This window comes from Pongo abelii, chromosome 10, assembly GCF_028885655.2.
Source record: "Pongo abelii isolate AG06213 chromosome 10, NHGRI_mPonAbe1-v2.0_pri, whole genome shotgun sequence".
NCBI classification, from domain to species: Eukaryota; Metazoa; Chordata; class Mammalia; order Primates; family Hominidae; genus Pongo; species Pongo abelii.
Window position 1 is genome coordinate 129,948,501 of NC_071995.2, and position 12,586 is coordinate 129,961,086.

The 12,586-nt window shown below is 53.8% G+C and overlaps 1 protein-coding gene across 2 annotated transcripts in view; it reads left to right on the forward strand.

Annotated features, from left to right (window-relative positions):
• The window catches only part of ADGRD1 (adhesion G protein-coupled receptor D1), a 185,927-nt gene that overhangs the window by 46,029 nt on the left and 127,312 nt on the right, over positions 1 to 12,586 (forward strand). For both annotated transcript variants that reach the window (XM_024256382.2, XM_024256383.2), the window contains 4 exons: positions 69 to 128; positions 2,882 to 2,999; positions 3,907 to 4,017; positions 6,210 to 6,285. In XM_024256382.2, coding sequence (XP_024112150.2) covers positions 69 to 128; positions 2,882 to 2,999; positions 3,907 to 4,017; positions 6,210 to 6,285 — 365 coding nt within the window. The remainder of the gene's footprint in view (positions 1 to 68; positions 129 to 2,881; positions 3,000 to 3,906; positions 4,018 to 6,209; positions 6,286 to 12,586) is intronic.

Sequence of the window (12,586 nt, forward strand, 5' to 3'; positions counted from 1 at the left end):
AAACTGAAGGTCTTCAAGTTTGTTGCCTAAGGATGGGTGCTGAGCAGTGTCATTTTGTCCACCTTTAGACCTTCTTAAAAGCTGTGGGAGAGATCCTTCTACTGCCTGGTTGGATTGCTGTGTCAGAGGTAAGAGAAAAGAACATGGCCGGTCACGGTGGCTCATGCCTGTAATCCCAGCACTTTGGGAGGCCAAGGCGGGTGGATCACTTGAGGTCAGGAGTTCAAGACCAGCCTGGCCAATGTGGCAAAACCCTGTCTCTACTAAAAATACAAAAATTAGCCAGGCATGGTGGCAGGCACCTGTAGTCCCAGCTACTCAGGAGGCTGAGGCAGGAGAATTGCTTGAACCTGGGAGGTGGACATTGCAGTGAGCCGAGGTTGTGCCACCGCACTCCAGCCTGGGCAACAGAGTGAGACTCTGTCTCAAAAAACAAAACAAAACAAAAAACAAAAAAAAAGAGAGAGAGAGAGAAAAGAACATTTTGATCTTCAAAACGTATGTGCCTTGGGAACCATTTTGTCTTCCTAGAAGTGGCATAATATGGCCCAGTCACATCCACAAAAAGAATGATGTGTCTCCCAGTCCTGACATCTGGGATATAAGAGTTTATTTTGAGTAGACGTGCAACTGATTCAGAATGCCTTGTCCTCTAAGGCAAAAGAAATGCATGTGTGTCAGTAATGTGTTACTGTCCTAAACATGGAAGAAGGAAATGATGGTTTTTTTCCCCATGAGAAATGTGTGTTTGGTTCATCTTGGTCATTTCATATAATATGTATTTTTTTTTTTTTTTTTACCATCACATCATTCTTGAATGATAATAGAAAGCTTTTTATGTTAAAAGTCACTGGATTTAGTAAGAAAAAGGAGAACACATGACAATATGTACTTCATGATTAAGGTGCAAAAAAAAGCTTCTCTTGTTCTCTGTATTCAAAATAGCTAGAAAGGAGAATGAAATAATTTTTCCTTTATTTCTAAAAATAACTTGAATTTACTTACTTAAAAAGAAAACAAATAAATAGTTGTGGAGAAGTTAGAAAATGCAGATAATAAAAAACAAAATAAAAATCACTTCAAATCCTAAAACTGAGATTATTAACATTCTTGTATATTTCCCTATAGTCTAGTTTTCAATTCACTTATATATATGTATTCAACAAATATATTGTATATTTGACTTAATTTGTTTTTCCTTAATTATGTCAATAACACTTTCCAATGATATTAAGTATTCACCTGCAACACTGTATTAGTCAGGACAGGCCAGGGTGCACTGCAGTAACAAATAGATCCCCACGTCTCAGTGGCTCAGCACAGTAGAAATTTACTTCTCCCCCATGCAAAGTCCAGAGTGGGTCAGAGGAGCCTCTTCTCCACCAGATACTCAGGGATCCTGGCTCTATCTGTCTTCCGGTGCTGGGTTCTCAACATGTGGTTTCCAAGGTTGCCAGGCAGGGGCAGAGAAAGGTGAGGAGGACTCTTAACTGCCTTGGCCCAGAAGGGTCCCAGCCATACCACCATGATATTAAAGTGCTCATTCTCCTAAGCCCTGATAATATTTAAAAATGTTTGCCAGTTTGAGAGGCAGAAGTGGCATTTTATTCTTTCATTATTAATAAGATTGCATTAGAGTTTACATTTGATAAACTTGTTTGAATAATTTCAAGTGGAATGAGATTAGGTTTAACAGTGGCAAAGGGAGAAAAAAAGGCTCAAGAATGTAAGATGGATACAGTCTTACCTAGAAAACAATTCCTTTTTAAAAGGTATGACCTTTTTCATGATTTCAAGGGGACTTTGTGTCCAAAGCTGCAGGCTGGGAACACCTAGAGGACAGCTGACGGAAGATCCAGGCAGACGTATTTTGTGCATGATTTTAAATTAACTGCTTTTGAATGCAAAATATGCAAATCTGTTACAAAATATGAATAACCAGGAAACTGTCCGTACTCAGGCAGGGTCCAATATGCATTAAAGAGAACGCATGAATCGGTCTCTACCCCACAGAACTGCATGCCAGAAACACAGACTTCCATGTGCTTAACTGGGCCTGGCTGACTGAAATCGGGCCATGGGCCTAAAAGCAAATGTCTAAAATTGGCCTCAGCGTTCTATTTCCAGCTCATGAGGCTCTCCTGGAGTGCGTGTTTGTGGGAGAATGCTGAGGACTTAGCAGCAGGCAGGTGCTTCCCCAGAAAAGCGGGAAGAAGAGAAGCAGTGAAGGCAGAGCTCACTGGCCCAGCTCAGCAGGGCTTAAGAGAGGCCTCTCCCCTGGTGATGTGTGTCTGAGGATGAGGGCCCCCTGCTTTCTTGGGGGCAGTGTCTACCAGGATTGTCTGCTCTGGAACTCAGAAAGGAAAGAGGGCTCTTGGAGTAGAGGGCAAGCACCTGGGAAGTCAAGGCAGCCAGAGATAGCTCCGGGTGCCAGCACCTCGGAAGCAGCCACCCTTCATGGAGAAGGGGACAGAGCTGCTGGTGTCCCCATCCCAGAGCGGACCTGGGGGCGATCAGCCCCTCCTCGTGAAGCACAGGGAGGCAGGGGGAGGGTCTGGGATGTGCTGAGGGTCCCTCTGTGAGTTCAGGGAGGAGGCAGGAGCAGGAGTTGGTTCCCCTCAGTCCCCATGTCTAAGTGTAGAAACGCAGGAGCCAGCGATGGCTGGGGTGATGGGTCCACCTGGGCTGTGTCCATGCTCCGTGAGCTCAGTTGGGCGTGTGGCCTCCGTGTGGTCCCCTCCTGATCCATGGGAAGGGGCAGTTGCACTTCTTCCTCGTGGCCAACGTGGGGAAGTTTGATTTTGTGTGCTTGGTGCACCTGCCTGGTGCCCTGGCTGAGTGAGGTGGATTTTCATGGCTCCTGGTGCTTGTGTTGCTGCAGGACAGCGCCGTGGTACTGAGTCTCATCGACACTGTTGACACCGTCATGGGCCACGTATCCTCCAACCTGCACAGCAACGTGCCCCAGGTCACCGTGGAGGGCTCCTCTGCCATGGCAGGTAGCTGTCGCTTGTAAGGGTGAGCCACATGGCAGGGGCGGGGGCTGGAGGCTGCGTTTCACTGCCTGTCTTTTTACACCCTTAGCAGAGAGCCCTGCTTTGTCTCCCTGACTGCTCTGCCTCGCGCAAACCACATTTGGAAGGAAAACCCGTGATCAGATCAGGGCAGGTGTGTTCGGCCATGATATGCAGACAGGGCCTGTAAGCTTTTCCCAGTGACTTGGGAGCCAAGCTCCTGTCCTGGGGCGATGGTTTCAGTTCAGAGCAGTAGGCGGAAGCAGCAGTGCCTGCAAGAGTCTGTGGAATAAAAGGGGCGCCCTCGGGTTTCTGGAGTCAGCTTGCTCTCAACTGCGCTCCAGGATAATTGTCACAGTTGTCTAATTGTAGAGGCAGAAGTGATGACCTTTCGATATTAAAAGTCTTTACCTGGAGCACATTATCGTGCTGATACTTCGCTGCAAGAGCCAAGCTGGGGAAAATGGGCTGAAGCTACATGGGTTAGTTCAGTGGCAGTTTATCGGCCCAGACCTCTCCCTCGGGACCATGTTGCCCTTGCCCTCGCCTGCTGCGCTTGGGGAGGAGCCGATGTCACCGCATCGCTGAGCACAGCCCATCCTTGCACCGGCCTTGAGAGCTGGGTGCTGTGCTGGGGCGGAGGGCGCCCCAGGTGAGGAGCTGCGTGCCCGTGGGCCGGAATGCTGAGCCTCCCCGTGGCAGTCACTGCCTGGGCTCTTCATTTCTTTTTCCCTTTTTTTTTTTTTTGAGGCCATGCTTTCTAAAGGTAGTTATACTTCCCGTGGGGAGCTTGTCCTGTCGAAAAAGAAAAGCAGATGGGTTTTGCAGTCTGATTTCTTGCAGCCTGTGAGCTCTCTGACGGGACTTCGCTCTCTCGCTCCTTCCACCGCAGAGTTTTCCGTGGCCAAAATCCTAACCAAGACCATGAATTCCTCCCATTACCGCTTCCCGGCCCACGGGCAGAGCTTCATCCAGATCCCCCACGAGGCCTTCCACAGGCACGGTGAGTGTGGCTGCGCCGGACTCCCTTCCGGGGTGGCTCCCGCAAGTCTTTCTGAAGAGTCCCCAAGCTTTGGTGGGTGCCCACCGCACCAGTGAGCTGCGGCGCTCCCCCGGGCCTCCTGCGGTGCTCCCCCGGGCCGCCTGCGGTGCTCCCCCGGGCCGCCTGCGGTGCTCCCCGGGGCCACCTGCGGTGCTCCCCCGGGCCTCCTGCGGTGCTCCCCCGGGCCGCCTGCGGTGCTCCCCCGGGCCGCCTGTCCTGTCCTGCAGGAGAGGGACTCTGTGCAGGAGAGGGACTCTGGGCAGCCGTTCTCAAAGCGTGTCCTCAGGCCACCCTCATGGACACACTTGAGAGGTTCCTTAGTGATGCTAATGCTGTGCCCACTCCAGGCCACTGAACTGGAATTTGGGGTGGGGTCTGGGAGCATCTAAACCTGCTCGCCTGGTGAATCCAGCCCACTGGGAAGTCATCCTACCTACATCCTCCTAAATCGGCACACACCTGGTCAGCCGAAGATAAAAAGATGGGGCCACCTCGCCTTCTTGCTCAGGTAGCTGTGGGCCAGGTGAGGGGTTCATCCGTTCAGGAACCTGGGGTTCCACTCCTGTGCAGGCCCAAGTCGAGTCACATAATAAAAAATGAGAGGCTCAGGGGACCCCCTGCCTCTGACCAGGGAGCCCTGTTGGGAGCCCAGATGGCCCTGGGTATTTTTTGCTACAATGACCGTCACCCTCTCTGGTTCCTGGAAAAGCAAATATGACTCTGCAGACATCTCCTTCCTCTCCTTCCCTCCCTGGGGACCTCGGGCAAGCAGGGGAGAGCCTCAGATTTGTGCCCCGTCACCCTGGCCAGAGGCCACGTCCCCTTCCCAGGGTTCTGCCTTAGAGATGGGGACCAGGACAGCCCTGATCAGACATCTCCCTCTGCAGTGGGGAGCTTGTCTCTGCACCCACCACCATCTTGATTGTCTGTGGGAAAGGTGCCCTGACTGGTTCTCTGCCCTGTCCTCACCTAGCATGATGTCAGGTGTGCCCTGCTCCTAGGGCAGAGGCAGGGATGTCCCTACCCCAGAAGCCAAGGGAAGGGCCCAGGGACGATGCCACCTTCCACCAGCATCAGCAGGGAGGGCCCAGGGATGGTGCGACATCCACCAGCATCTCCTGGCCGCGTGATCTGCTGGGAGTGCCCTGATTTCCAATCCTGGCAGAGCTGTGGCCGAGCCATGGAGTGAAATAGCAAGAGCACACGTGACCCCGCTTCATAGCTGGATATAATAGAGGTGTGGCCAGGCGAAGGCATACAGACGTCCCGGTGGCTGCTGCCCCCTTGAAAACCTGCATTCTGCCTCACTCAGTGGTGCCCTAAATCCTCTGCGTGCGGAGGGCAGACGGGACGCACTCGTGGGGCAAGGCTGGAGGCTGGCACTGCCCCCCGTTGACTTGCAGGGGCCATCTCCCTGCAGGGGCTCTGAGACCGTGTGATGCCCTGGGTGAGCCTGGCCCTCCCTGCAGGGGCTCTGAGACCGTGTGATGCCCTGGGTGAGCCTGGCCCTCCCTGCAGGGGCTCTGAGACCGTGTGATGCCCTGGGTGAGCCTGGCCCTCCCTGCAGGGGCTCTGAGACCGTGTGATGCCCTGGGTGAGCCTGGCCCTCCCTGCAGGGGCTCTGAGACCGTGTGATGCCCTGGGTGAGCCTGGCCCTCCCTGCAGGGGCTCTGAGACCGTGGGATGCCCTGGGTGAGCCTGGCCCTCCCTGCAGGGGCTCTGAGACCATGTGATGCCCTGGGTGATCCTGGCTGTCCCTGCAGGGGCTTTGAGACCGTGGGATGCCCTGGGTGAGCCTGGCCCTCCCTGCAGGGGCTCTGAGACCGTGTGATGCCCTGGGTGATCCTGGCCCTCCCTGCAGGGGCTCTGAGACCGTGGGATGCCCTGGGTGAGCCTGGCCTCCCTGGGGGGTTTCAGCCTCCACATGTCTGGAGCTGGCTCAGGGGATGGAGCAGGGAGCCACTGTCACGCTGCTGAGTTGCCGCAGAGTCTTTGTCCTTGCAAGTTCTGCCCGAGTGTCCTTCACTTCCTTCTCCCCAGAGGGTTCTTGGGAGTGAGGGGCGGCACCACGCATGGCAGGGCGTGGGGCTTGGTATTTTTCTTGCCCGTGGCCTGGAGCGCTGACAGCGCCTGCCCCTCTGCTCTCTCTGCAGCCTGGAGCACCGTCGTGGGTCTGCTGTACCACAGCATGCACTACTACCTGAACAACATCTGGCCTGCCCACACCAAGTGAGTCTCGGGGGTGCCCAGCTCAGGGGCGTGGGTGTGCGTGGGTTTGCTGGGTGGTTGGCCACAGGGATGCCCACCCCACACGGGGTCACACGCATGCACAACACTGTTTGAAAACTCTGGACATGAGTACCGGGCGCTTCACCGCTCAGGCAAGGAAACGTGCAGCGTTTTGAAGGCCACTCGGGAACTGCAGGCCCGGGGCCAGGTTGGCGGAGTGGAGGTCAGGAGCACAGGCTAGGAGACCCTACCCACCCGCCTGGACCGAATTGTGTGACCTTGGGCAAGGGACTTAACCTCTCTGAGCCTCAGTTTCCACTGCTTTGGAATGGAAGACAACAGACCTGTCTGTGTCAGTCATGGGCAAACACACAGATGGGCAAAGCCATTTCACATCAGCTTAAGTGGAAGGCCAGGAAACTGAGGGCTCAGGGGACTGAAAAGTGAGGAGCAGGTGGGCCTCAGTCATGGCTGGACCCGGGGACCCCGAGGATGCCGTCTAGACCTGCTCTGTCTGTCCCCTGCCTCTGCTGTCCTCCAGACAGGCCCCCTCCATAGGAGCAGAGCTGGCTCCTGCAGCATCGCTTCATGTGGGTTTGGGTCCTGAGAACCCAGAAGGAGAGCAAGGAGGGTGGGGACCGCGAGGGGGGTGGCGAGGGTGGGGAGGACGACGGAAATGAGGAGGGAGGGGAGGGTGTGCCTCTTTCCTGAGGAATGTAGTCGCGATTTTGTGATCTGGAGGAAACACCATCTTCTGGGTCAGATTTCTCAGGGAAAGCCTGCATGCTTACCAATTTCCTCCTAATGAAAGAAAGTGGGGGGCCCGCCACTCTTTATGTGTGATTCCAAAATTCTTCAGGAAAATGGTCAAAGAAAAATGCAATCTATTTTCCTCAAAAAGATGCCATCTCAGTTATTTGGGGAGATCTTTCCAAGATAGTGAATGAAAAGTTGACCCTTCCTTGGCCCCTCCTGCTGAAGTTTCCACCACAAAACTGGCCTTGCTGTGAAATGTATGAGACATGCATTTGTGAGGTGTCGCTGTGCCTTGTGCGGCCACAGTGAGAACCTGCGTGGGAAAGCGGCATCCGTGCCATGGCCCACAACTTCACAAAGGCGGGAGGGTTGCTTCCAGATGCAGGGTGCACACATTCCAGGGGCAATTCACTGTGACCACCAGAATCTGACTCCAGCCAGGTGTCAGCCAGCTCTTTCATGAAGGGCCAGCTTGTAAATTGCCTTGGCTTTCCAGAACTCTGCCCTCGCAGGGTGAAGGCAGCCAGGACACTACGTGGGGGAACGGGGGAGTGGCTGCCTTCCAATACAGCTTTATTTACAAAACCAGGCAGCCAGCCCAAGAGCTGCAGTTTGCAGATCTTTGCCAGACCCTCCATTAGATCAGCGCTGGCAGGGATGGGCAGAGGAGAGGCTGGCAGGGCCTGCTCTGGGGAGCCCACAGCCTTGCAGATAGAAGACAGTCTGTCTCGCCTGTCCCCAGGGCCTCAGCCTTCACTCTCCCTCTGCTGTCCTCACGGACCCAGGTGTCTGCAGACGGGACACTGGAGCCCCAGGATTCAGGCACTGTGTCCCAGAACAATGCAGCTAACTCTGACTTCCCCCTGCAAACCGAGGGCCTGGAAATTGGACAGGCAAGTCATCCCTGGTTCGTCAGCATTGACATCAGCCCCACAACAAGTTCCATCAGCAGCACATTTACGTGCTGAAGCCAAAACAGAATTGCTGTGAAGCAATGGAACATGTTTTTCATTTGCAGTGAAGTTGGATCTTCAGCTCAGGTGAAGTTCTCTTCAGCACTTAGTGCAAAGATGCCTTGTCATCAAAATTAACGTGGAAAAAGATCACGCAAACAGCTCATCCAGGAAAGTCTCTGTACTTGTTACATTGTTCCTGTGTACCTTGTACCTGTAGCAGAAGAGGTGGATGGAAGTGGAGGGGACAAAGAGTTTGGTTCACAGGTGCCCTCCTTATCTGTGTAACCCTGGGCAAGTGACTTCAGCCTGGAGGCCTGTGTTCTCCTCTTAAAACAGAAGTAATAATAGCACTGATTTCTGAGGGTTGCCAGGAGGACTGAATGAGTTAATGGTGTAAGTAGGGCTTGGTATTCTTAAACATGACATACAAGTGCTTGCTTTTGTGATTTTGTAAGCTGATTGGGCATTTGCGCCATTTTGCCTTTGAGGTAATTATCAAATGCTGGGCACGATGAGAAGCAGGTTAGTGCAGCCGCCGTGCGGGCAGTGCATGTATGCGCGTGCATATGCCGGGTTCCTGCCAGCCTGCAGTGGACTTCCCTCTGTCTTTGTATTGTGCGCTGTCATCCTCATACGTCCGCAGTGTGTCGTGAGGATGAAAGGATGCTTTGGTGCCGTAGTGTCCTTTAATTTCTTCTTCAGGGATGAGGGTGAGGGTCTAAGTCAGTATGTGAGTCTGAGTGCACAAAGGGTGGGGCCTGGGCTGGAAGGAACTTTTGTCTCCACAGCCATCCCCAGGCAGACCATTCCAGGGCTCCTGTGATGACTGAGGGGATGATATCTGACCACCCACGGCCCGGTGGGGGCTTAGCTGCTTCCTGCCAGGCTGCCTGTACCCCTAGGATCCTTTGAGTCTCACTCGCTGCCTGGCCCCGTAATGATGGAGACCGTTCAGCTTTTATGGGTGCTCGTGCTAGGCCCAGCCAGCACCGGGACGGCCGGTTCCTCCAGGTGGACGGGGCTGAGACTGGCCTGTTCCCACTCCTCCTGTGAAGATGGAAGCCACAGCCCACAGAGGGAAGGGCCTCTCCCCAGGCTGTGAGGGACTCACAGGTGCTCGAGAAAGATGAGTGGGGAGGTGGACCCGGCTCAGCGTGTGTCCTTAGTCACTATAGAGTAACACAGAGCACCGATGGAACCAGCAGGTCATGGTTCTGCAGTCCTCAGTGTAGTAACTGACCCAGGCAGAAGCTATCAGTGGATGTGCACACCAGCGGGAGCAGGGTTGCGGGGCGGGGGACCTCACCGACCTGCAGAGTCCTAGCTGTACCAGGTCAGAGGGTGCCTGGTGATGGGAATGTTGGCCGCACCCCTGCAGCCAGGTGGCCACATTCAACATTATCAACGTGGGACACGTGGGCCCGTGTCTCTTGCTGTCACATCATGGGGAGACATCCATGCCTCCTATGGCATACTCCTGTCAGATGCATGGCCTGACGCCCCTCACGAGGAAGCAGTGAGACACAGCTGAACTAGGGGGTGGCGTGTGCTGCTGTGGTTTGCACTGCAAGGCAGAAGTTGGGCAGTTCCGGACTGGGGGAGACTAAAGAGGTTCGTGCCTAAGCTAATGCACGTTCCTGGGTTGAGAGAAGTGGAGTTCTGGAGGAAGTGAGTGACGGTGGGGGTTGTGTGCAGTTGACTCTGGGCTGTGCATTAGAGCATCTTGTGGAGTCCTCGTTAAATTTCTGAGTGTGATCCTTGTTTGATGGTTATGTAGGAGGCAGTCTCCATTTTTAGGAGACACGTGGTAGAGATGGAGTATGCTGTGATGCCTGCAACACACCGCTAGTGCTTCAGCAGAAAGGAAAGGTGCATGTGTGTGTGTATTTGTGTGGTGTGTGTGTGCACACAGGTGCATGTGCATGTATGTGCTTGTGTGGTGTATGTGCATTATGTGTGCACATATGTGCATGTGTGTTGTGTGTGCTGTGGGCATGCAAATGCACGTGTGTGCATTTGTGTGTTGTATGTGTGTACATGTGCATGTACGTGTGTGGTATGTGTGTATACCTGCATGTATGTGTGTGGTGTGTGTGTGTGTCAAGTGCGAGTGTGACCATGCCAGAGAAAGTGAACATGGCCAATGATAAGAGCTGAGAGTGTAGGTGAAGCGTATGCATTGTACTGTTTTCTGGCAAATTTCCTGCAGGTTTGACTATTTAACAGTGCAAAGCTGTAGGGGTTCCTGGCATGGGCAGGAATTGTGGCTGTTGCTGTCCTTTCTGAAAGGCCCTGGCTGCAGTACTGCTCGAAACAGAGAACAACGTCACCTGGGCAGCATCGGCGCTGAGGAAGTCGCCTATCACCCTCAATGCTCTCTCCTTCTGCTGTTTGCATCAGTCAGGGGCTCGGGTCTCCTTCAAGAATTCACCGTCACCCAAGATCACACTCAGAGATGCCGCCATGTGCCGCCTCGTTGGCAAGATTTGGAGTTTCCTTCACACTGTGTTCCCAGGGTGGCGTTGAATTCTTGCGCTGAGGGAGGGTGACAAGCAGCGTGTGATGGATGGATGAGGGGATTCCTTGAGCACACAGGCATGTGTCAGCAGGAGCCAGTTATCAAGGAGTTCCTTTACCAGGGAATATTTTCATTTGCAATGTTTGTTCACTCCCCAATGCGACATGGTAACTGTGGGGACTTGATAATTCTCCAAATAACCTAATAACAGCCCTTTTTCTTACTCCACTTGGTCTGACTTCTTTGGATTGAGTTCCCAAGCCGGTCTCCTGCACATACTGGGAAGTCTCTGTGTCTCCTCGTAGATTTCAGCACTTCTCTGAGGCCTCACATAACTTTTAAGTTCCCTCTTTGTGTAACGGAAGGTGGAGCATCAGCGTGGCTTTGGCTCAGGTGTGCTGCATGGGGTGAAGGCCCGCAGAGCCTGACCGTCGGTGGGGCTCCGTGGGGCCAGGTAGTAACTTGGGGCACATTGAAGGAAGGAGGATTTGCAAAGGTGCAATCAGGAGTGGAGAGCTCTGGGGGACGGCACAGTCACGGGCCAGGAACAAGAATGGGGGCACGCTGTGTTCTCCAGGGCCAGCCAGGCAGGGGAGAGCACCATGCCTGGGCAGAGATGGAGGGGCCCCCGGGCAGCGACTGTGCCCTGGTGGGCTGAGGGAAGTGAGAATCCTGGCCCCACTGTCTGCTCCGACGCCCTCTGACCCCTTTCTGGGGCTTCCCTTTTGCTGAGCACTGAAGGCAGAGAGCCCAGAGCCTGGCTGATGGGCACAGGACGGGGTGGATGGAGACGGGGTATAAGGGGCAGAGGAAAAGCCAGCACAGCCCCTGCCCCACCTCACCCCTGCCCCACCTCGCCTCTGTCCCCACCTTTACCAGAGGAAAATGCTCCTAAGGAGGCGTCTGGCCCCATTCTCATCTTGACTTGGCCGACGTCTGGCGTCGCACTGATTACCAAACTAGGCCTGGTGGAGGCCACGTGTTCCTGGAGCGGAATCCAGGAAACCACTCCAGATTGGCTTTCATATCATTTGTGTTCATAGAAGGTTCTCACTTAATGGTTTCCTCATGTTTTTCCTAAGAAATGGATCTAAGTCATCGCTGCTTGCCTGTGAGTAGATTCATCCACTCACTTACTCACTCACTCACGTGTGTGCTGAGCACCCACTGTGTCAGGCGTGGTTCTGGGAGCGGGGGAGAGCAGTGAACCCAATAGGAAAGCATCCGGGCCCCAAGGGAACTTCTGTTCTCGGAGGGAGATGATGACCACCGGTTGCACCATCAGGAAATGTCCACGGAGGGAAAGTCAAGGGGCGAATCATGCTGCGTGTTTAGGGCCTGAAGCCCACAGCTGCGACTTTCTGTTCCGGCTAATGGCACAGCCCTACGTGTTGCTATAAACGTGGTTTTTCCAACGTGTTTGGTGGAAATGTGCACATGTGTTGAGTTCATGGAGCTCTGCAGAAAAGGCCACAAGCATCAGGGCACTGGGCACAGAAAGTGAGAACCAGGCTCCTGGCTGAAGCGAACGCACCACACGTCTTAGGGCCCTGGAGTCACGTGCGGGGCGGGCCAAGGTTCTGCTGAGCGCGTCAGGCTGGGCGCCGCGGGGCTCTGCCTTGGTCCCCCCTCACTTTCTGCGACCTCGAGCCCACCTTCACTTTCTGCGGTGGGGGCTGAGCCCACGCATGCCCAGTGGTGAATGTTCTCAGAAGGTGAATGTTGTTCTTCCAGGGAAACATCTGAGATACTACCCGGGTCTGCAGCTCTGCAGAGTGGAATGTTTCTGTACGTTCTGTACGTAAACACAGCTTGTATTTCTGTGGGACTAAAACTTTCTGGGCAAGTTTATTAGAAAAAAATGTCTAAAAAGCCTCTTCAGAGGGGCTATAATGAGAAAAATGGTTGAGACACATGGACCTAGGGTGATGCTTTCTTTTCATTTTTTTTTTTTTAAGTTTGTGTTTTATTCCACATGTGTCATCTGGACTTTGGGCTTGGATCAATAACATGGTCACATAGAGGAATCGCCAAGTCGAGCAGTCACGTCTGTTGTTACTCACAGGCCTGA